The sequence below is a fragment of the Etheostoma cragini genome, chromosome 24, assembly GCF_013103735.1.
Source record: "Etheostoma cragini isolate CJK2018 chromosome 24, CSU_Ecrag_1.0, whole genome shotgun sequence".
Taxonomy (NCBI): Eukaryota; Metazoa; Chordata; class Actinopteri; order Perciformes; family Percidae; genus Etheostoma; species Etheostoma cragini.
The window spans coordinates 5,738,702-5,762,460 of NC_048430.1; the positions used below are offsets into that span (position 1 = coordinate 5,738,702).

The window sequence follows — 23,759 nt, forward strand, 5'->3', positions numbered from 1 at the left end:
GATAGAGTATTTTGTTTGCAAACTCCTACAGTGTTTTACCTCAGTCTATGTTGAGTCACACATGGTTGCCACCTCTTTAAAAAGCAATCAGCATGGATCAATATCCCAACCTTGTGTAGCCCCGTGTCTCTGCCTGACTGGCGACACAATGGAGAAGGATGAGTGCTAGAAAAGCTCACAGGAATTAAGAGAAAAGGCTAGATTAATTTCCCTCTCACATGCACGCTCCCACCAGCCTTAACCCAGGAAGTAGCATTCCTGCTTTGCTGCAGAAGCTTTAAAAGCCCTACTTCATAATTAGTTTTTTATGAAGCAGCTAGTCTATATAGCTACAAAATAATTACCTCTAATGATTCTTCATTGTGCACGGTCAATAAAAGACATTTCACTGTGAGTGGGATATTTTTTATGTGGGATTCCAGTTATTAGCAGCACTTTGTAAAGCTAATGTGAGATATTGCCATGACAGCAGTGGTTGTATTGGAGTTTGTCTTTATCTCCACCGCACTTCACTATCTGCTCTGTTTAGTCCGTTCATTGATCAGAGAGAATTCATATTCAGATACCCCCGCGGTAAACTAATGCCTAAGTAGCAATTGTACCTTTTTGCACTATTAGCCCCATACATCATTAAACAGGGCTTTGGAATTGCTGCAATTGTTGTAATCTTATGAAGATTATCTGCTCATATATCATTCCTACATGAACGGCAACCCAGCAGGAGACATTCAGCTCTTTTAACCATCAGTGTGTTCCTGTTGGTTGCCTCTTGGCATGAGAGATTGTTACAAATGCTTTAACCAGGCTTTATGATTAGGACTGGCTCTTTTTTGCCATGTGGTCCTACAAATTTGCTTTAAAGTTGTTTTTGTTAGACTGTCTAGCGGATTCTAGGACATTGTGACTGGGAACATATTCTGTCTACATTCTTAAGCAAATGTTGTATCATGTTAAAAGATATTCCTTCCTTGCAATTAATGATTTTATTACCTTTATCACTTTATTTTCTTACCACAATTAAGCTCAAGTTGGACATACTTTAAAGATGCATGACAAACACATTATTGGCAATATAAACATTCAAGGTCTAAAATTAGCTTATTCATCTCATCAGGAGTTATTTGTAAAGTGATGTCATTTTTTTAAAATGACTAATAAGTAATAGATTATACTTGGTTATTCAAGTAACATAACCAACACGGCTCCCATCAGCCCCTGCTGTACTTTACTTTATATTTAGTGCTAAGTAGCTGAAGTGAAGATGGTGAACAATATAGCTGCTAAACATCAGCATGTTAGCATTGTCACTGAGAGCATATTAGCATGCTGATGCTTGCTCTTGGCGGAATTACTTTGTAAGTTATAGAGTGGTCTAGACCTACTCTATCTGTAAAGTGTCTTGAGATAACTCTTGTAATGATTTGATACTATACATAAAGTTGAATTGAATTGATGTTAGCATTTAGGTCAAAGCACAGTTGTTCTTCTCAGATGAAAGGGCTTCAGCTTTGACCACAGATTACGATACAGCAGCCCAGCCCTTGAAAAAGGTTTTATTAAAGTGCTTAGTTTGTTTAAAAGTGTTAAAAGGATATCTTGACATTTTGAGGTGCCATCTCCTGATTATTTGTAAGCCTTGTCAGCGTTCTTAATTGAAGCCAGTTAGCCACAGCTTGCTGCCGTTGTTCCTGCTAATTTAAACGATGGAAGAAACGGATAATGAAGGGGAGCTTGCAAAAATCTGTGTTTATTTATTTACACTGGCAAGTTTCCAGTGAAGAAAAATAGGCATAGTGTCATAGTTTCCTTTCAGTACACTCTCTGTGCTCAAATAGTCAAAGAAGTGGCTTCTATCAATCGTCTTTTGCATGTGTGGTTGTTGTTGAAGTGTATGCATTTATAAGAAAATGGCTGAATTCCATGCAACAAAAACATTAAAAGAGCTTTTTTTCCCCCTCTCACTAACCCTCGTGGCAAAATTATTTTTGATAGGTTGACGTTGTAGTGTGTCATGACAGTCACACTATTGTCCCCGTACCAACATGTCACAACTAGTAGACATCAAGAGCCTCAGCGAGAAGTGCTACAAAGCAGTATTATTTATGGCAGAAATCTGTCACGACTCATATGATGCAGGCTTCTTGTCAGTCACGGACTGATTACTACCTCTGTTATGTACGTTTGTGTTATTGATGAACTAAAAACTTTCCTTTGAAACTTAAAAAGTTGCCACAAATGTCAGCAGATTATAGCGCTTGGTATTAAACTATGTCTGATGCATATTTATAGGTAAGAAGAGTGTAAAGGTATAGAGTAAGTGCACAGTTGTTTTACCCAGACAATGTCAGCTCTGTGACAATGTCTCAAAATTGCACTCCAACCAGACGGAAGCTTATAATTCCAAGGTCCTGATTTATGGATTTTAGGATGCGTACTGTAGACAGCACTCAAATTTCCTTGGGGCAAACTTTTTTTGTCAGAAAATCCATATTTTATTAAAAAGTCAATACTTTATACTTATGACTTTTTGACTGCCTTCAGTCTGGAGTTATTGTTTTCCATATTGTTACATTATCTATATTATTGGGGTACGGATTCGGAGTATTTGATCTGATATTGTTATTTTTAATCTGTAATTACAGAGCATACCTGCAAACATTAAAAGTATAACCTCAAGAGTATCACTACAGAGGCTACTTTGATGTACACCTCACAGTCAGTAATAAGGCGGCTGGACTGGGCAAATGTTTGAAGTCATGTTTGTGTTCAAATTTGACCAAACTGCTTGTATGTTGGTTTCGTTTAACCAACCATGAGAGAAACTTGTAAAAGCTTTGAGCATTGATTCATCAGTCAGCCCTTCCTGGTTAATTGATGGTCTCAGTCCACCTTCAGAAATTTCATGTTCAACACTTGTCTTGGGTTCAAACACTGACTCCTCCAGTGTTGTTTGGTCAGTCTGGGTCCAAATCCAACAGCCAAAACAGAGTGTGTAGGCATTTCTTAAAGTGAATAAAGGGGAAATATAGGTACATTATATTTTACTCTTAGGTTAAATCACCAAAGCTAGATCAAACATAAAAAACATTAACATGTTTGAGATTGTTTCCAGTTTGCACACTCTGTGTCTAAGAGCTACTCTGCTTTGTATTCTTTCTGAGCCTTTTGGTCTCTTTTAGCACATTGTTTTGGTTTTACAAACAGCATTCATTATAGAATTGAATAATTTTTTTATAAGAAACGATAAATTAATCTGGTTACGTTCAGGTAAGAAAAAGCTGTCTGGTCTGCAATGAGGATTTTACAAAAACATCTGTTTAGCCAGGCCCCACCCCTCTCCTGTTCTCACTACAAACTCAATGGAATGTTTCATAAGCCACCAGAATCCATGCACCCCTTTTTCTGTGTTCTCGTTTACCCCGCTGCAGGACAATCCGGGAACACCTGGGGGAGCAAGAGGTTTCCATCTCTCTGACCATTGGCTCTCTGGAGGAGAGCGACCTTGGCAACTACTCCTGCTACGTAGAGAACGGCAACGGGCGACGACAGGCCAACATCCAGCTCACCAAGAAAGGTGAGGCTAGCTCACAAACAAGCACATAGATTCATCCAGTTATTTTATAGCATGTACAGTATTTAACCATGACTCTAGCAGATGGATATTGAAGCCTTGAGATTTAATAATGGCATGTTGCAGCTTTGGAGGTGAAAAATACCATTTAATAGCACAGGCCTTCGTTCTAACAGTAGATTGAATCTCTTACAGAAAATTTACTGAGAACAAAGAAGAACAACTAGTGGGATTCTGGGAATTGACCAGTTGTTTCTCGCCTCGGGGAGGCTAAGAAGTGGGACAATATTGTATAGTGCAGAAAAGCCTATTCATCCTCTTCAGTCTGAGGAAGCAAAATCACTTTTGGGGAGAGGCAGCCTTCAGTGTTGTGATGGCCTCCCCCTTCACGCATGCATGCATGCACACACACACACACACACACACACACACACACACACACACACACACTCTCTCTCTCTCTCCTCCTTTGATCGCCAAACTCTCACTCAGACTTTTTCTTATCTTTCATCACTGGCTACTATTGCCTTTTCCCCTCCCCTTTTTCTTTCTATATTCAAGCAAAAAATGTTGACAGTTTTTTCTCTGATTTTGCCTCACTGGGTAAGACTGTTTGAAAGATGATTCTGTGATGATTTCAAATAGAGATGCACAGTTTCCAACTGGGTTATATAAGTGTGTGTGTGTGGGGGGAGGTCTACAGCCTTTAAGTTGTCAGTGTTGAATACATTTACATATTTCTCCTCTTTTTTTTAAGCTTGCAGCTTTGGATCAAGCTTTGATGGCATCCCAGTTCCCCTCTATTTGCTACATTAAAGGGGTTTAATGCTGCATAGTCAAATCTCAGAATAAATCGTAGAAGATTAGCCTGGTCCTTGCAGGATTGCGGGTCTATGAGAAATCGACCGGTTCCCATGTTTATTATTTGTCGCATCCATGGTGATGTGCAGGTTAAGGCCCAGTCAGTTTATGCTGCCTTTCAAAATGCATCAAAGTTGTCCTCGCTTGTCTCTTGATTGAAGCTGTGTAAACAGCACGACACTCAAAATGTATTTGGTCATCTCCGCATCACAGCATCAAGTGGAATATGGCTTCACTTGTATGTAAAGTTAGCATGGAGATGTGTCCTTTTTGTGTCCTATATTTTGTACAACTACTTGAAGTTGTGAAGTCCTCCTGGTCAACTTTTCATTCAGCTGCTCTATGTCCTCAGATACATTGTTTATCTCACAACTGCAGCAGCAACGTAAACTAGCAGACAGCTGCCTCTGCTGGTTATGGTTGCTAACATCAAGATTCTTGATTTGTGAACATGGGAAGCAGCAGACTCAGCTTTCACCATTCTCATAGCTGCTCTCCTCTCTTTTATTTTACAATTCAAGCCCGACTCTGCCTTTTCCTTGTCTCTTATTTCATCTCTCTCCCTAGACAACTAGAGAGAGAGATGCAGTAACAGAGGGAGAAAAAGGGGTGATGAATCGCCTGATGCCGTGTGGCTTCATCAAATCCATTCTTCAAGTCGTCACAAGCTAATTTGTCTTAATCCGTCCCACTGCAGCGCTGCTACAATGGATACTACGCCGAGAAGAATTGGCCTCTTCCATTGTAATCTCTGCTGCTTGAAGAGCAGCTGGCTCGTTACACTGTCCGGATATCAGGGGAAGAAGCAGTGTTCAATGAGGCGAGATGGCAAAGCTGAGGTGGAGAGGATAGTGGAGATAAAGTGAGGGAATAGTGGAGTTGCTTGGATCCATCTTTTTACAGTGCTTGTTAGCCACAGCACCCCTCCCAAGAAAAGTTAACTACTTCAGCAAGATTCCCAGGCTGAGAAACTGAGACAAGATGAGGAAGTCAGAGGCTCAATGGGAAAACCTGTGTTTATTCTGCCCGAGTTTGTTTGCTCTTTTGTTTGCCTATTTCTGTGCTTAAGTTTGGCTGAAGGTCATCGGCCAAACAGGCGTGATGAAGCGGCGTGGGCCACACTCGTTAGCTCTCTCGACCATCATCCTTCATCATGGGAGCTGTCAGCCTGATGGCCGCTGCAGTGGAATGGGCATTGGGCACTCTAACGAGGTTAAACGTGCGTCGGTGATGGATGGCGATGCACGCAAGTCCTCTCCATCCATGTTTATGTGTGTGCAGCATTGCAGCAATTCTATCCTTTTACTGTTATCCATTAGTCAGCCAATGAAGGCTGACCACCCAGCTTTTGTGAGGCGTAGCCAAGAGGAAATGTTAAACTGCAAAAGATGGAGTGACATTCGACAGAAAACACGGTAAAAAAAGAAAAAGAAAGCCTTGAAAAGAGACAAAATCTCTAGAATACAAAGGAAATGACTTGGTTTTCAAGGCAAGTTACTGGACCAAGGAGCTTAATGGAATCCATTGTCCTGTTATGTGAAATATCACCTTTCATCCTCCTGAATAACACTACTAGTCTTGCTGAATATTTTGCTCTTGTCCTTCTTGAAAAACTACAAGTAACACAATTTAGAATAATGTGAGTGAAAGACTGAAGTATCAGCAGTGAAGTCCTGCAGTTTGAATTTAGCTTTCACTGATGCTTTTCATGAGTTCACGTCAGACTGCAGTGATGACAGATGGCGGGGAGAGCAGACCGCTTTCGAATAGGCGTTTCAGCTAACAGCCATGACGCTTTCCCCCGCCTCGCACCTCTCTGCAGCCTTACACGCATGTATCTTCATAAGTGTGGCGGTCTGATCTGTCATATGCTATTGTCGCACCCGTTGCTTCCATGGGATTGTTTTTATTATCCAATCAAGCCACAAGGCATTAAGTGACAGGTGTGGAAGTTGTACTTTCATTCCGGTTAGAGTTATGTTTCATGTGGAACAACCCAGGCCTAATGAAAATATAAGCAACATGAAAGGATGGAGAAGAAAAGCAAGAAACACAGAATACAGTCGCAGGAGATGCTTTTTTCATCTGTCATGGCTATATCATGCATTATTTCACATGTATTGATTTCTGCTATATTTTTATCATAGTGTAATCTGGTATTCAAACCCAATGGATGCAGGCCAACTTTAACATACATAAAAGCAGAGAAATAAGATGGACAAGACATTAATAAGACATTTTGTGGAATCTAAGAATAAATATATATCTGTGACACTATTCAACCAACTAAAGTTCCTATAAATGTAAGGATTTTAAAGCAAATTTTGTACCCTTTTTTTTCAAATCCAAAACATAAAACCTAGAAATACATAGATCATAAATAATTAAAAGAAACGCACATTTTGCAGTATAGATTGTTAATTGATGGCTAAAGACAGCTCTGTCTATGCTGTTATAAAAGAACAGCATTGTGACAATACCAGACACTTTCTAGAGAAATATGGGAATTGATTCCCTGGTCAGACATCTGCTATGCCAGGGTACTTGTTTTTTCTTAGTTGTAGGAGGTTATTAAAAAGTCTCTCTCCCTCTCACTGTGTTTGCCATATTAGCAGAGCTGATGTACACGGTGGAGCTGGCCGGAGGTCTGGGAGCCATCCTGATGCTCCTGATCTGTCTGGTGACGCTGTACAAATGCTACAGGATTGAGCTCATGCTCTTCTACAGGAACCACTTCGGCAGTGAGGATATAGATGGAGGTAAGATGAGATAAGTTGCAAGACAATTTATTTTACACTGTTATAATCATCCTCCATAATCTGGGATACCACAGTGTGCAGTTTCTGTTTAGAGGATGATTTCGAAAGCGCCTTCCTCTGCTGTCAAAGCATCCTTTCTTTCCTCAGAAGGAATCATATCTCTAACCTGAGCAGCATCAGTGCTTCTCTGCACACGTTGACTCAGAAAACACCTGGGCTATTTTTCATATCTTAAAGCTGCATGTAGCACTGTTGTTATGTTAATACACACCTGTTTTATCAGTCTAAATGATGCAGACTGCTCCTATAATTCCTAACTGAGAAATGATGCCATCATTTTCAGTGAACCTTTTTAACTCACTGAGCAAAATCAAAAAATACATGCAAAATATTCGGTGGACTGTCTCCCTGCAGCTGCAAATGACTCACCAATCTGATGTGGTTCCTTTTGTTGGCATATTTGCATCCCTGTAAAAAGTAATCACAAGCCAGCCTTGTAAAATGTTCATGCTGGTAACTGTTTCCTGACATAACAATGCATGACCACTGAGTGATGAAGTTCAGGTTTTCAAACAGTTCCCACCCGTTGCGTTTCAGAGCCTCCAAATGGAGAAAACTCCAGAGTTAAGCTTTAAAAGTAAAACGCAGCCTTGATCATTTAATCGCTGTAAATACAGCAGCTGCTGGGGACAAGTTTTGTGTTTAAGGTTACATTTGGTTGTTGTGCATTTTCCTATTATCCCAGTGGATAACCAGCGTAAACACAGGCAGACAAAAAAATGTGATCACATTCTTATATACCGTATTTGCTATAATTGTCACGTATTGGCAGGGCAAGGGTGGAGCCACTTTTCAGCCCGGGACTTTCAGGCCCAAGACAGTTCAGCTCTTACTATCCTGTATTTATTATTATTATTTATTGTAGGTTAAATAATAATTCAATTAATATGAGAAGTTAAACAAAATATATTCCACTAGGATAGGTTGATAAAGTAACAAAACCAGAAAGAAAGAAAGCATTTGAAATGTATCCCACTCTTTCCACAAAGAGGCATATTGAACTAATGTTTAGGCTAGAGTTCAATTTACAGTTACATTATGAATAGCACTAACAGCATCAGTAGACACATACACTGCTCTCTCTACTCTGGTATGCTTTCTATCTGTCCCTATATTCATGGCCTCCTCATTGCAAATTCCAGGCTCATCATTTACAGGGGGATTGGATTTACTATTTTTCTTGCAAATAGGTTGACAACACTACAACAATATTAGCCGAAAAATTACGTTAGTAATGCTAATCATTAGAGCTAGGCTATATCTCTCTTTACCTGTTGTCACTTGTGTTTGTCCTCTTAAAAAATAAATCAGTAAGTTTGGCATATTTGGCAGCATCCTCCTCCAATCAACATGGCTTTTTCAGCCTCTCCTGGCCTCTTCCTCCCATCCATCCTCTCAATGCGTGTCGGTATGGTAGCCCAGCTTGGTAGCCTATCTGAGAACACCTCTTTAGAAAAAGACCCCAACTAACTCGATTTGGAAAGGTAGAACTCCCTTACATGGTACAACTCATGCAGAGGTTGCAGTGTCAGAATGCGGAATGTGTGTAGCCTACTTTTAAAGAAGATAGACTAACGTGACAAATATCCCAAAAAAATCCTTGACCGGTCCAAAAGTGAAGCAACCCACTGGGGATCCTCCCGATTACCCACTTCAGGCCGGCATATTGGTGTCAGCGCCTTTTGAAACAACGACACCATCCTCAAAAAGCCCACAAATCCGAAGACCACTGTTAGAACAGTTACTGTCCACAAGGCTGTCAATACCAGAAAACACACAGCTCTGTTTAATACTCGTTAAATCTAGTGGAACCCTGTTTTGTCACACTGCAGTAGTGTTGTGAGGGAATACTGAAAACACCACTGTACACAGGAAAATAGACTTTCCTGTTTACAATTGCCGTGGCTGTACATTATTGCAACTGAGCAACCAACCAGTTTTTAATTCTTGTCTTGCTACAGGTACAAAAGAAAGTAGCACCAGTGTCGCTCTGGCTCTTGATCTCTGTACTCCAGTGCTAAATTGAGTGACATAAGACAGGTACATTATGTTGAGTTGTTGATAAAGGACATGTAGGTTTTCTTTTACTCACTAAAGTAGACAAGTTGGTGTCAAACTTGGACCACACGTATAAAGAAAACATTAAGATGGGGTTGGGTTGGGATCCTGCTCATGTATGTGTCTACTGTTGATAGTTTCTCATGTCTCTGAATGCAAACCGCACATAGGCAAGGGTCAAAGGATAATACATTTTGCTGAACACTTTCGATAAAACAAATCAAAATACAATCCCTGTGCCAGACAAAGACATTAACTCTGAGGGGGGGAGACCTCTGATTGGGCCTTGTGGATGAGCCTTGGCTTGAGAATGCATTAAACCAAGACAAGGAGCAAGTTTTAATTTGATTCCCCTGTAATGAGTCTCTCAAGTACCAGCGTTGCAATGAATTCAAGGGGAATGAGATTAGTTTGGAGAGGCTGAGGGACTGTACGTAGTGGAAAGAGAGACAGCGAGAGAGTTATGAGCGTTAAAAGGTAAAGTAAAGTATTCTGCTCCTCTCATATACTCCCAGCTCTGCTATACTGTGATGGCTGCTACATAGGACATTTCAATGAAAGTCATTACCTCTGGCTGCGTTGGGCTTTCGGCCACGGAAAGCGGAGCTTTGCCGTAATGGATGGCCCAGAGGCAGTTGTGTTGAAAAAGGGAAGAAAAGATGTCGGGCCTTGAACTTAACGCCAAACAGCAATTGTCTCCTTTAATTATGCCACCCGAGTGAGTGCTTGGAGAGAGGAACAGATTTTCAATTTGTTCTCCTCTATAAGGGGATCAGGTTCAATAAGACACAGCACGCTGCCTCCGGAGCTCTCAGGAGACCCCTGATACTTTTCTCCACGCCGCGGTCGATTACATCACTCCACTGCCACCTCTGGCACGCGCACATTCGCAAACGTGCACGCACCTCAAGTCATCTCTGAGTACTAGTGACGGTGTACTGTAGGTAAATAGCGAAAGGTAAAGCGTTCAATAGAAACCAAACTGGAAATTATTGCCAGTTGAGTGGAGACAACACAGTCGCTAAGCACTGGCAGAAGATGCTTAACCAAGATCCCATCTCCATGGCAACCACTGCACTGGGAAGTAGCTGCATGTAACACATACTTTGTCATTAGTTTGTCATTATTTACTAGTGTCTGGGATGCCCCCCAACATAAATCTGCACACACTACCAAGAAAGTGCTTGTGTTTTATTGTAGCCACTTGAAGAACTAATTGAACGCCTGCCTCCCTCTTCTGCCAGATGTAAAATTATAAGCTTCACCTAACAATGGGATAGACTGTCAGCTATTTGTCAGCGCCACTATTTAGTTAAAGACCTCTCAGTTGTCACATTGTGTGGGTGTCAGTAGAATCAATAATAGGCTTCATGATGACAACAGCCGAGTGAGCTTTTCAAGGAGGTGGTAACTCATCAACACTCTGCCATAAATATGAATGTCAGCGTTGTCAGCACGCCGTGGAATTATGAGGCTCCGTCTGTGTTCAGTGTAGTTTGGAGATAGTGAGCATTAATAGTTTACACATCTCGCACACAGCAATTGTAATGCATCCCGTTTAATTAGCATATTTAAGATGCAGAGGTAAACATCACAGATTAGCTCATTTGTAATCAGAAGGTCAAATGGTGTCTTGTTTTTCCAAAGTGATATTGTCAAATGAGACAAATGGAGACTTCACAATAAACAACTTCTGTGAGGGTGAAATATTGATCATCGCAGATAAATATATAGACAACGTATTTTTAAAATGTGAAAGCATCTAGTGCTAAAACGATTAGTCGATTAAATGACCTACATCTTTAAATTGTTTGGGTTGTTTTTCCAGCCAAACGTTCATTGCTTCCAGTTTTTCTAATGTGAAGATTTGCTGCTTTTTTCTGTTTGATATTACTGTAAATTCACTCCTTTTCAGTTTTGGGTGAGTCGGCCAGTAAAACCAAGACATTTGAAGTGAACCAAAAGAGTCATTTGGCTGTGAGTGGTCGTGATGGGCATTTGGTAATGCTAATTTCTGAGCATGTTTGCTTAATTTAACTTTTAATTTGGTAGTTAATTTGGTACTTTGGTATTGTAGGGAAAATATAAGTGTCCTTGAAAGAAATGTTCCATCAAAGCCGAGTACATCATTATTTTTGTGTGTTCAGGTAACTCGCTGCACCTTTGCACTGACTAAAAGACTCTCCTGGTTACAGAGCAAGCATTTGGAGTTAGGTAATTGGACTTAAACCTATAGACTTTTCTTTATTCCATGATGACCCCTCAAAGAGAATACAGTCGGGCACTTGGTTCAGCTCACCTGGTAGAGCGCATGGCCATATGCAGAGGGTCTGTCCTTGCCGCAGCAGCCGTGGGTTTGGCTCTTTGTTGCATTTCATTCCCCCTCTCTCTCCCCGTTCATATCTAAGCTGTCGTAGCAAATTATGGCCTATAATGCCACAATGCAACGTGTAACAAACATCTCATCTCTCATCATTAAAACCAGGAGAGTCTAATATATAATTATAGACCTTAATCTCTTGTCAAACAGACAATGTACCAATTTGACACTCTCTGTTTTCCCTATAAATAGCTCCAAATTCCATACAGTTATTTTAAGGAAATGTCTTAAAAAATATTACGAAAATACAAACCAGTAATCCTAAAGCGTTACCTTACTTTTTCTGACGTTTTATTGACTGAAGAATGAATTTGATAATGGAACTATACAACCTCAGGTAGCTTATAGTTTATTAGTTATGGAAAACATAACGGCATGCTTGAAGCTGCTCAGCTACTCATTAGCAGCCAACCTCACATGCTTTTGTAGCTTCAGAGTTAAGTGTTTTTAATTGTGTCAATTAAATGTAATGGAGCCCAGAAATATCCCCGAGATTACGCCTCCAATTCTCTTGACGCTTTCCACCGTGAGTTCAAGAGTTCACAATCTAACTGTGGGCTCTCTATGCACATACATATATTACCCTCTGAGTGCAATGAGCGTCAGTCCATTTGCAGTCGGCATACGTGGGACGGAGGAGTGCTTGATGCGGTTTCAGAGGTGCGCTCCGCCCTCCGATACTCACCAGTCTCCGGTAAGGAGTGACTCCTCAAGGTGCAACAGCAGGGTCATTCCGCCTCCGATATTCACCCTCTTCCTCTCAATTCTCTCTCTTTCTCACTACAGATGAGTGAATCAGCTCCACTGAAATAGCCCCTGATCTGCCTACACAGATTTCATTTAAATGCTACTAGAAGAAAACTGAGATTTATGTCACAGACGAGTAGAATATAAGCCTCAGAGTTAATTACACTCAGTGAATATGATCTCACATTACAATATTTTTTACCTGTCCCTCCCTGATGTTGTAAAATGAATTGCATGTTGTTTGATTAATTACGTAACGTCATGCTATGTGAGGGGGGCCAAATATCTAGATAACCCATTTGGAAACCAGTGAATCTTGTTGACAGTGGCCCAGAGAGAGGCAAGAGTGTAAAGTAGAGAGGATGTTTAAAGCTACCAAAAAAGGGATACTGTAATAAGGTATGATCCCCAAATCCCTCCTCTTGAGCCCAGCTGGTCTTCTACTCTCATTGACCCGACTCTCTAATCATCAGCTCCCTTCTTCTCCGATGTCTTGGCGGGTTAAACCCTCACCTTGCAGCACTCACACTGCAGGTGGCTGCTACAAAGCAAATTAACCAGAATCAAATGACAGGAGCTCCAAAAGCCTGCTTGTGTCTTAATGAGATTACCTCAAAGGCTGTGTTGACATCACAACTCAGATTGTCCCAATTCTGATTCCCCCTTTTCTTTTGTGGCAAAGACATGAGGGTTTTAGTGAATAAACAACTACATAGAATCTGATATTTTTTTTTCTTTCTGATGAATATGACCCCAAATGTGAAATGCTTAGGATCTGATCTGTGGCTGATCTGTGACTACAGTCACAACTGGCAGATCAGAATCAGAAGGGGCCAGTTCACCAAAATTACAAAACAAGTGGTGTTTGGCTTGCAGATGGATAGTTTTATGCACAGGGACTATTTCTTTGGTATTTTTTTTACAATGAAAAAGCATTCAGAAAATTAAAAAAGACACTACATTTACTCCTAATGAGCCACTAGAGCATTAAGGTCTGATTCACGACTGGAGTTCCAATTCCTCCCAAAGATGTTGGATAGAGGCTTTATGCAGGCCAGTCAATGTATTCTACATCAAACTGGTAATTCTTTATGGGCCTAGCTTTGTGCACAGGGGCATGGGCACGTAGAAGCAGAAAAGGACCTTCTCTAAATGTTGCCACAATGTTGTAGTTGTCTAAGATTTAATTGTAAACTGTAGGATAAAGATTGGAACTAAGTTGCCTAATCGAAAATCATGACAGCCCAGGATCAAAAGTACATAAATATGTGGCCATGCAGTATTCATGCAATGTCAAAAGAGTCCCCAAGTCAAGGACCAACATCGGAGTTGAGTTGTTACTGCACAACCCGGAGGCTGTTATCTCCTTCCTGTAGTAGTCAAACGCTTTGGGGTTTCATTTTCATATTTTCTATTTACACTACTCATTGTGTACTACTTGAGAAGAAACCTAAAAGTCTCACCTCACTTCTTCACTTTCCGTCCCTCCGACCCTGTCCTTTCAAATCTGTCAACAATCATTGCTTTCATGTGGGTGATGGAGCCACGCTGCGCCTCAGCCTAGCAGGCAATGTTGGGCATTTAGCCCAGGCTAGAGTATAATTTGTTTTGCCTGCAGTGGGCAAAGTAGCTATCAAGGTAACATTATTTGTCAGTGGGGACGGACCTGTAATGAAAAGCACTCAGATGGGCAAAAGTGCCCAGGGGTTAGTGTAATGGAGGCATCGTGTCTCAATGAAATCTCCCGGTGAATGAATAGCTCTCTGTGCACCAGTACGAAAATAGATTGCGAGCATTTGGGGTATCACAGCAAATAACTTTGCTGACCAAAGCAGGAAACATTATGTCCAAATCATAAAATAAATACACCTTTAATTGGAGCAAAGTGGTTTGGGAGCTTCCTAATGTGCATACATGAAGTGATGCATGTATTCAAGGGAACAGACTTTATTTAATTTAGTTTGCTGAGACCACAGCTTTATTTTCTCTCTCTGTACCTGCTTGATAGCAGAGATTGTAAAACCGAATTAAAGGGTCTGGTTTAAAAGAGCTGAGGACACTAAAGACTCTGCGAACAAACCCTGCTGGTGTGCCTGAGGAGCTGTGACATGTCCCCCGTCTCACTGTCCGTCTCCCCCCCTCTACCTGCAGATAACAAGGACTACGACGCTTACCTGTCCTACACTAAAGTGGACCCGGACCAGTGGAGCCAGGAGACTCGAGAGGAGGAGCGCTTTGCCCTGGAGATCCTCCCCGACGTTCTGGAGAAGCATTATGGGTATAAACTCTTCATTCCAGACAGGGACTTGATCCCCACAGGAAGTAAGCTCTCTCTCTCACGGCGATGTCAAGTTGTTGTCGAATGTTTTGTCGCTTGGTGTTGCTCGTGTTGTCAGTGCCGTGGTGATATGCATTGTTTGTGGTTCTCTGTGATGCATTTGTGTTGTAACTAGACTTGTAAAACCGTCTTTTTTTTTTTTATCTGATCATCATAAAATGAGCTTTTTCTAACCACTGGCTAAACTGAAGTGGATCAGTATATACAATGTGACATTTAGGGGTTCTTCAGTTTATATTGTTGTGGCAAAAATGAGTGTGTCATCATTTAGCATTATTGCTTTAATTTTAGTAGTTAATTGAATGCAAGCTGCTTGTTAGCAATAAGATATTCACTATTAGATATTCAAGTTTATATAAGAAAGCAAAGTTGCAATGATGGTCACACAGACATCACATTAGGTTGAGAAAAACGGAAGAAACAGTTTTCAGTGTTGCGGTCCTAAAAGCAGTGATTCTCAACCAAAGTTACTTGTATGCTCGGGGATACTTTTGCCGTTTGGAGGCACACACACAGCCATACCTTCTTCCCCGGTGCTGGGTAACAATAGGCAAAAAACAGTATGAAAAACTACCTACACACTGCTCTCTTTTGCCAGGTCTTCGTTAATATGCATGGTCTTGACAATGTTTCGACCACAAATGGTCTTCCTCGGGTAAAGCCTGGGAACAAGATAGCAGTGTGCGGGTACTTTTTCCCCAATGTTTTGGTACTTTTAACAGTGGAACGATTGTGGAGTTGCTTAAAAAAAAATCCTTGAAAAAATGTACAACAAAATATATCCACATATTAAGTCAGCTGTAACACCTAAACACCACGTACCTTCGACAATAAAGGTTGGGAACCACTGCTAAAAGCTCCTCCAAACAATGGTTCACCTTGTGGCTATCCAAGGAACCTTTAGCTTATTATAATCTGTTTGGGTCTTCAAGGTATCCCAGTGTTCTTAGCAGCGCCTCTGAAGAACCCCTGAAGTTTAGTTTGGCTTTGTTTTTAATGCTTCCTCCCTGCAGTAGCAGACATGCTGTGCAGGGGGCCGTATATTAGGAAACAGGGTTAAGAGTCTCTTATTACACGTAACTATGTTTCATGAATCCGACACAAATAAATAAACTTGGTAATTAATATACAGTTTTATTATTATCGCCTGACAAAAGTAGTCAGATAGTTTTGAGGGAGACACATTCTTATAAAAGCTCAATTAATCTAAATTATGGAATTTTAATTCTGTACATAGAATAGATTAATAGATAAATCATGCTTGACTGAAAATAACTTCATTGGAATTTGCTTACGAGTTTACCAGTAGTGGAGTAACTAAGTACATTTACAAACTGTACTTAAATACATTTGGAGGCACTTGTCCTTTATTTACTTTTATGGTACTTCATACTTTTTATACTGAGTTACCTGGCAGGTTGGTTAAAAAAAACATTTGATCATTATAAAATAAGGTATTGGGATTGATATGGATTAAACTAGTCAGAAGTATATGAAGTAAGTAAAAATGGCTCCACCTCCAGTAGATGCAACGTTAATGCTGCCTGCATTTAATGCATCAGTTATAGTAAGCCAATGATATAATGTACCTATGATAACACTCAGAAGAACCCTTTTATGCAGTTAATACTTAACCGACTGTACTTTTTACTGGAGGGATGTTTTCTTTTCCTTCTAAGTACTTCTCCCAAAACAGGAGTTTATGAAGTCAGTCTACCTTGCTCTTGAATTCATAAAATATTTTAGCATCTAGTCTGTAACAGGTGTTGAGTTTGGTTCCTGCAGCCCCTCCTGCAGTCTGACCTTTCCAGGCTTTTCTTGTGAAAGTGAATTATGGAAACCTATACTTTATGCCTTAAAAGTACTTACTAGAAAAGGTCTGGACTTTGTATGTACTCCAGTATTTAAAGTGAATTATCTACACAATGTAAAGCCTGTGGGAGGCATCATAGCCAGAATTATATATAAAGCATAATTGGTGGAAAGACCCAGCCCTATTATTACAGTCCATGTCCTGATCCAGCTCCATACAAACTGTACCTCTGCATGCTGCTCTGCAATGATGTCAGCTGTACAATCAAAAAGCTCTTTATGCATGGATATAAACGCATGTTTTTCCACAGTATATTCCTAATGGAGCGTCTCACCGTGCCCGTGCTTATCTTTGATTAACTCACACAGACGAGTTTGATAATATCATTATGTTATTAGCCTCCATTTGAATACTTGCATCTGCCTGTCTTCCCCCACATACCGCCATTACTAATCATGTTCCTCTTCAGTGGCATTGTGCCAAGGTTATAAACCGAGTCCCATACTGTGATTATGTGCTCGATGCGCCGGGACTGTTGTAATATGGGAAAAATGGCATAAAAATGCGAGGATTGAGAGGAATCTAAAGTGCATCTGCCGCTATTCTGGCTCGCTGGCACAGCTCACTGGCTTATTGTGTCTATGTGTAAACATTTAGTTCCCATTGGGAATGTATTAGCATCTCAACAGTTGATATAATGAGGCATAATCCATGGCTGTAGATAAACACAGTTTGGCCATTTTATGTTTGCTGTCAACAATACATCTCCTGAGCCGCTGATAAATAACTTGTTATTCCACAGTATGCTGGATTATTTTAAACATCTTAAACATCTCACTATTCTAAAAGATGTATTAAGTGTCTAGTAAGTCACTATTTTAGTATATTGCAGCAAAGGTACAACCTGGCTGAACTCTTGCCTCCAAAATAGAAGGCTTTCCTCAGCTTTTTTATGCTACATATCCCATATTAAACTGGATAAACTGGTTAGTGCAATTACCGTTTTACCAGTGGAACACCAGTTGAGAAACACAGTTTATGCCAGAGCCGTGTCCCCACATTTTTTGTTATTTTACAAATGCTTTTCTTCAAATCATTTGATAATACTTTGAATGTAAATATCTATGTTTAGGTTTCACCAATGATCATTTCCAGGATGACACAAGACTACTTAGAGGTACTTTTTTCCCCAGATTTTGAACGCTCACAGATGTAGATTCTCTCATCAAATCAGTCAAATCATTTTGGTGACCCATCATAATAAGTTAAAATTTGTAAGGGTTTATACGTTGTAAACAATGGCTTCATACAAGGTTAATAATATAATTGTCTGGTCAATACTTATTATTAAATTATAGCATTATCACAGCATTAATTATGTATTAACCATTCATAAAGCCATTAGTTACAACTTATAAATCCTGCATAAAACATGAATTATAATTTTTTTTTCACTTGCATTTACCTGAATGACCTAACGGAAATTAGATGTGTGGGGTGCATCAAAACTAATCAGACAGCCAGCCAGTCCCAGAAACATATTCAACATGTGGTATCATGTTGTATCATCTACCCATGGTCTCCCCAATCAGACATCAAATACTCTAACTGCTTTCCACTTGGAATCATGATGCATCAAAACTGAAAATGAAATTCAGATGTAAGGACAATTTATAAAAAAAGACAATCAGCTTTGATAGTCTTGGAACTTAGGGGGGCTCTGATGATCTTTTAGTCCGTTGTATGGTGGCCGATGAGAGACAACCTCTGATCTTCCTCTGAGTTATAGCTGCTTTGTTTTAAGAAATCCTATTTACTGGTTGTGCCAGCAACTAAATTTGAGGAAATATCTGCTGCAGGGAAGTTGGAAGTCGAGTTTTACATGCTGCTAATTTACAACCTCATTGCAAGTCAGTGGGTTACTTGTCAAAACCGGACATAAAACATGGAGGAAAGATGCCCACAACATTTTTTTATTTACTGACATAAATGCCAGTCTAGCTTCGTAGAAGAGGGAATGAACTCTAAATGCAACTTTTCATTTCCAAAGTGTTTTACACCTCTGTTGTTTGTTAGATGATAAATGTGCTAAATACCAAAGTAATTCTAATATGTAGTTAATTCTGTTCTGACCAACATGTCCTGATTAGTTGTCACAAAGGGCTTTTTTCCCTTTTTAAAAATTGAGACTGTATGGTGCAGTAGGCTAACAATGATTTTCTGCCTCATGTTATTTAGCGTTGATTTTTTTTTTATGTAGACAGGAATCAATTATTACACATGCACTACTTTGATTGCAAAGCTTGTGAGGTCTCTGATAGGAGGAAGTTAATCCATAAGGCTATAAAGTGTTACCAGACAGCACCTCAAGAGGGCAGATTTACTTTCAGTTTAATCAATTCAAAACATAAAATGAAACTACGCCTCATTAGCTAATTATATAGTATCCATTTATCTATCCCCATTTGTTTTATTCATGATAAGATAAAAGAAAAACTTGTTTTCGCCTGATTGCTTGAACCTAAACTGAATAAGCTCAAACCCTACTGGGGAGTTTTAACTCTGGGGACACATTGTGACGAATTACCGCATAAGGACCAATTACCAGACAGCAAAGACATTGACTTGTTACGTCGAAGTAAAGGGCGACTTCAAGTTTACTCTAATCTGGTCTCTCGCATCGCTAAGCCTCAGGCAGAGTGTGAGACATGAAAGGAGTTCATTCTGAGACATAGAGAGGAGGACAGAGAGGAGATGTGGCATTTGTTTGCTAGACCACACACACACACACACACACACACACACACGGACCCACAAATACACACTAACACCACCAGGAGGGTTGTAGGCTATGAATGGGAAGTGAAGCCTAGTTAATCCTGTCTAGCTGCTGTTGAGGAGTCACTCTGTACTTGTCCACGCCAAGAAAGGCTAAAATCAGGCATTAGCTGTAAACGCACAACTACACACACACACACAAAAACACACACACACACACCCTTCCTCCTCCTGACACCTGGGACAGGCCTGGGGAAACACTTAATCAGATTCCTTATTACGCAAGCAGCTGAGCTGCTCATTAGGGACGTGAACAAACTCTTCTTCTATCGTCCCGTGTTAGGATGTAGGTTCACATACTGTAGGATGCCTACCTGCCGCTTGGTTTGAGTGTTTTATGTTCATTGTCATTTTTTTAGTCGAACCAAGTGATCCTCTTCCTGTTTTTTTTCTCTATTATTCTGCACATCTTATTGTTAAATGCTGCAGAGGCTTTAGTTGTTTATTCAAGTCAGACTTTCTATGTTATCTTTATTTTGTGGATCAATATCCTCATGCCAGGCCGTGGAATAACTTAGTCTTACTGTAGACCTGAGACATTAATCTTCAATAGTTCTTTAAAAATGACACTTTTTTTGTTTAGCGTTAGTTGGATATAGAACTCTGATAAACGAAAGAGAGCAGTCGCTACGAGGCCAAGAGGCTATTCTTCAAATAGCCGGTGTGATATGTTTCTTAGTATTTCATCAAACATAAGCTCTTTGTACTTTCATGTACAATTAAAGTGATCTTAAATGAATACATTATGCAAGCAAGTAAAAAAGATCTCGAGAGAATATGCTCGATATGCTTTCCATTTGTACTGCTATTCATACAAAGTTATGTATTCATCTTTGTCTGTGTATTCAGCCTACATCGAGGACGTAGCACGTTGTGTGGACCAGAGCAAGCGCCTCATCATCGTCATGACACCCAGCTATGTGGTGCGGAGGGGGTGGAGCATCTTTGAGCTGGAGACGAGGCTGCGCAACATGCTGGTGACCGGCGAGATCAAAGTCATCCTGATCGAGTGCGCCGAGCTGCGCGGCATCATGAACTACCAGGAAGTGGAGGCCCTCAAACACACCATCAAGATGCTGACAGTCATCAAGTGGCGCGGGCCGTCCAGCAACAAGCTCAACTCCAAGTTCTGGAAGCAGCTGCTCTATGAGATGCCCTTTAAACGCATGGAGCCCCTGAGCATCTCTCACGAGCAGGTGCTGGACGTCAGCGAGCAAGGCCCCTTCGGTGAGCTCCAGACCGTCTCGGCCATCTCCATGGCGGCAGCCACCTCCACCGCCATGGCGACGGCACACCCGGACTTGCGCTCCACCTTCCACAACTCTTGCCACACCCAGATGAGGCAGAAACATTATTACCGTAGCTATGACTACGAGCTACCGCCCGGCGGTACGCTCCCACCGCTCCCACCGCTCACCACGCTCTCCACGCTGGGCAGCCAGCACACCTACTGCAACATCCCCATGACGCTCATCAACGGACAGCGGCCGCAGTCCAAGTCGCCGCGCCAGCAAAGTCTGGAGGAGGCCCACGGCAACAACGCCATGCTGCCTCTGCTGCCCAGAGAGACCAGTATATCCAGCGTCATATGGTGACATAGACCGAGAGCGGGATAAACTGTGGATCTATATGATGTCCGTCACAGGGAGGACCCACCACTGGCACTTGGACCCTGAACGCACCGGAGCCAGATGGACCTGAATGGCACTGAAGTACTTGCTGCTGTTGAATTTGCACCAGGAAACATCAGGGGGAGGACAGGAACACATTGGGGATGGAGGTGGTGGCAGATGTTTTTGTTTTGGTCCAATAAGAGCTTTTATTGACACTGAACAACAACAAAAAGAAACAAGGCGAACTTTTTTATGCCTGTATAAACACTCACGTAACACAAGCCAACACCTATGATCATTTACCCAGAAAGTCAAGGAATACAGGGTCCTGTACATAAGGTTTTTCTAATTCTTTGTAGCATCAGTGTTTGGGACTTGTTTCTTCTTAGGTTTTATCATCAGTTGGGACTCTTTATTTGAATTGTTTTGTTTCAGTTTGTACAAAAGTGAAGCAATGGCCTGTGAGATGTTTTGGATAATCCGTTGTTATCTTTATCTTAATTTGTTGGCTGGTGTAGTAGTGAAGCTTTGGGATTTTTTGTTTTTTTAAGCCGCAGCCTTCGGGGGATGAGAATGATTTGGTTTTGGTTTTCCAGGAGTTTCAGCTCCATCGGCTGCTGTAAAGGGTTGAGAATCTGGACTCAACCTGAATATGCAAAATATGGAGTCCAGAGAGCAGGGAAAAGAAGGGTTTCACACATTGATCATATGAATGGTTTGGAAGAGAAATGGGATATGAATAATTTGGTGCTAGGCTTCACAAATCTCTGTTTCTCTCACGATAACATTTACTTAAAAAAAAAAAAAAAACAGCCTTGCTATTTACCTTAACAGATGATTATATCACCGAAAAATTAATTATGTGTATTATTTTATGAAAAAAGAAAAAGTCTATTTTTGTAACTAAGGGATATGTGCTTTGAGATATTATACCTATACAAATTTTGGGGAAACATAATAAAAAAGAACGAAGTGTTGTTATGTGGAACTGCACAGCTCACACAAATCAATAGGTCAGTCACTAAATGTCTTACCCTGATATTGCAAGAGAAAAGTGTTTGTGTTTTCATCATTAAAAAGAGGAGTTTTGACATCTCATAGAAACCACGGATTGCAGCTCAGCAGGCTTTTTATGTTTGTTGATTTCACAGGCATCGCAGCGATTCACAGCTGATTTAACAAGGACGGAGCGACGCTTTTCATGATGTCAGTACAGACGGAGGAGAGGAAAGCCATGGAATCCAGTGTTACCTGAAGCATTTCTTCTACCTGGCTTCCTCTGACGGACCAACCAAGGCCGTCCAGGGCTAATATCTCTGTTATTCATTTCCTCTTAAACGACAGCTCTGTCTCTCTATTTGTTTGCCATTCCCCTCGTCAGCAGAAATGATTTGTCACCTGAGTTGTGCTCTTAGATGAATAACGTAGGGCTTTCACATCTCGGCTCTGCTGCTTGGCACTGCTGTTGGGACGGGAATATAGGAATATACTGACCACAATGAGCCTCAAACACCTTTAAACACTCTCTGACTCGATGATAAAGTCATTCATGTTTAGTTATTAATATAAAAAATTAACATTTTAAAGGATGTAATCATCATGGGGCGTATTCTCCTCAAAACCAATAGCCTTTTAGAAAGAAACCCAGCCAAATAAGATGTAATTAATGCTTAAGGAAGACAAGAATGTATTTCAAAATGCTAATTAAATCTTAGAGTATATCTAACTATACTATAGAAATGCTGTTTAGAGCGAGTTAGACCAAAGCGAACTACAGTGAACCATTCTCATTCACAAAATTGTTCTTCCTCTGAGGAAATGATCGGTACTATTTCATCAAATCACACGAAATGAGCTATTCTCTCACATCCAGTCAGATCTGTGAAGGCGGCCCGTCTACTTACTCCTTTTGCAGCTGTGCAATATTATTTGTTTCTCAATAAACTAACCTCATACTAAAATACCGACATCTCATAACGTAGAGATGTTTCATTTAGGGCCATAAAATATGCAAAGTGATCAACTCGTACACAATAAATGAAATATGTTTTTCCCCCTTAATCTTCTTGCAATCTTCAGTTGTTGCTTTTTAACTTTACTTTTACAAAAAATTTCAAAACAGGCCTGTGTGGTTCCTTTTTAACTTTTTAAGTGTATGCTTTATGCTGACAAATTGGCATTTTTGGAGGAATGGTCGAGATCTTTCAATCAACCAATAGTTTGTTAGAGCCAGGCCTGTTTTTGTCCACCTTAATCAGACCTTTCCCCCTATGAAAAGTACGATATGTATTATGTTCAAGAGCACCATTTCTAAATAGAGGAGTTTGTTGTGCTCTATGACATAGCATTGTGTAAATATAATCAAAACAATAACGTGATTAAGATGAAGACAATCGAGTCATATTCATGAAACCAGTGGTCATTTTTCACAAGGCCTCTCAAAGTAGAAACCCTAACCCTGACTGGAGGTGAACACGTAGAATCGATGAGATTTTGACAGGAGTTTGGCATCGGGAGCTCCTGCTTTGGGAAACTGTGTGAATATATTATTTTAGAAGTGGGCCAATACGCATTTTTGTTTCATGATAAATTGAACATTTCTGGCGATGTGGCTTTGATGATGAAGATGACGATGATGATGAATAACAATGACAATATATAGCACAGAATTATTCCAGGCACTTTCACGACTCTTGAGACGTCTCTCCTGTTTCTGATTTA

The 23,759-nt window shown here is 40.5% G+C and overlaps 1 protein-coding gene across 3 annotated transcripts in view; it reads left to right on the forward strand.

The window, feature by feature from the left end:
• The window catches only part of LOC117939346 (interleukin-1 receptor accessory protein-like 1), a 254,316-nt gene extending 231,615 nt beyond the window's left edge, over positions 1–22,701 (forward strand). Inside the window, exons 9-13 of one of the 3 annotated variants that reach the window (XM_034864604.1) lie at positions 3,429–3,574; positions 7,045–7,191; positions 14,588–14,758; positions 17,720–17,764; positions 20,275–21,020. In XM_034864604.1, the coding sequence (XP_034720495.1) occupies positions 3,429–3,574; positions 7,045–7,191; positions 14,588–14,758; positions 17,720–17,764; positions 20,275–21,020 (1,255 nt within the window). Of the gene's footprint in view, positions 1–3,428; positions 3,575–7,044; positions 7,192–14,587; positions 14,759–17,719; positions 17,765–20,274 lie in introns of all 3 variants that reach the window. The other 2 variants (XM_034864603.1, XM_034864605.1) reach the window with 2 other exon arrangements.
• The last annotated feature ends 1,058 nt before the right edge of the window (positions 22,702–23,759 follow it).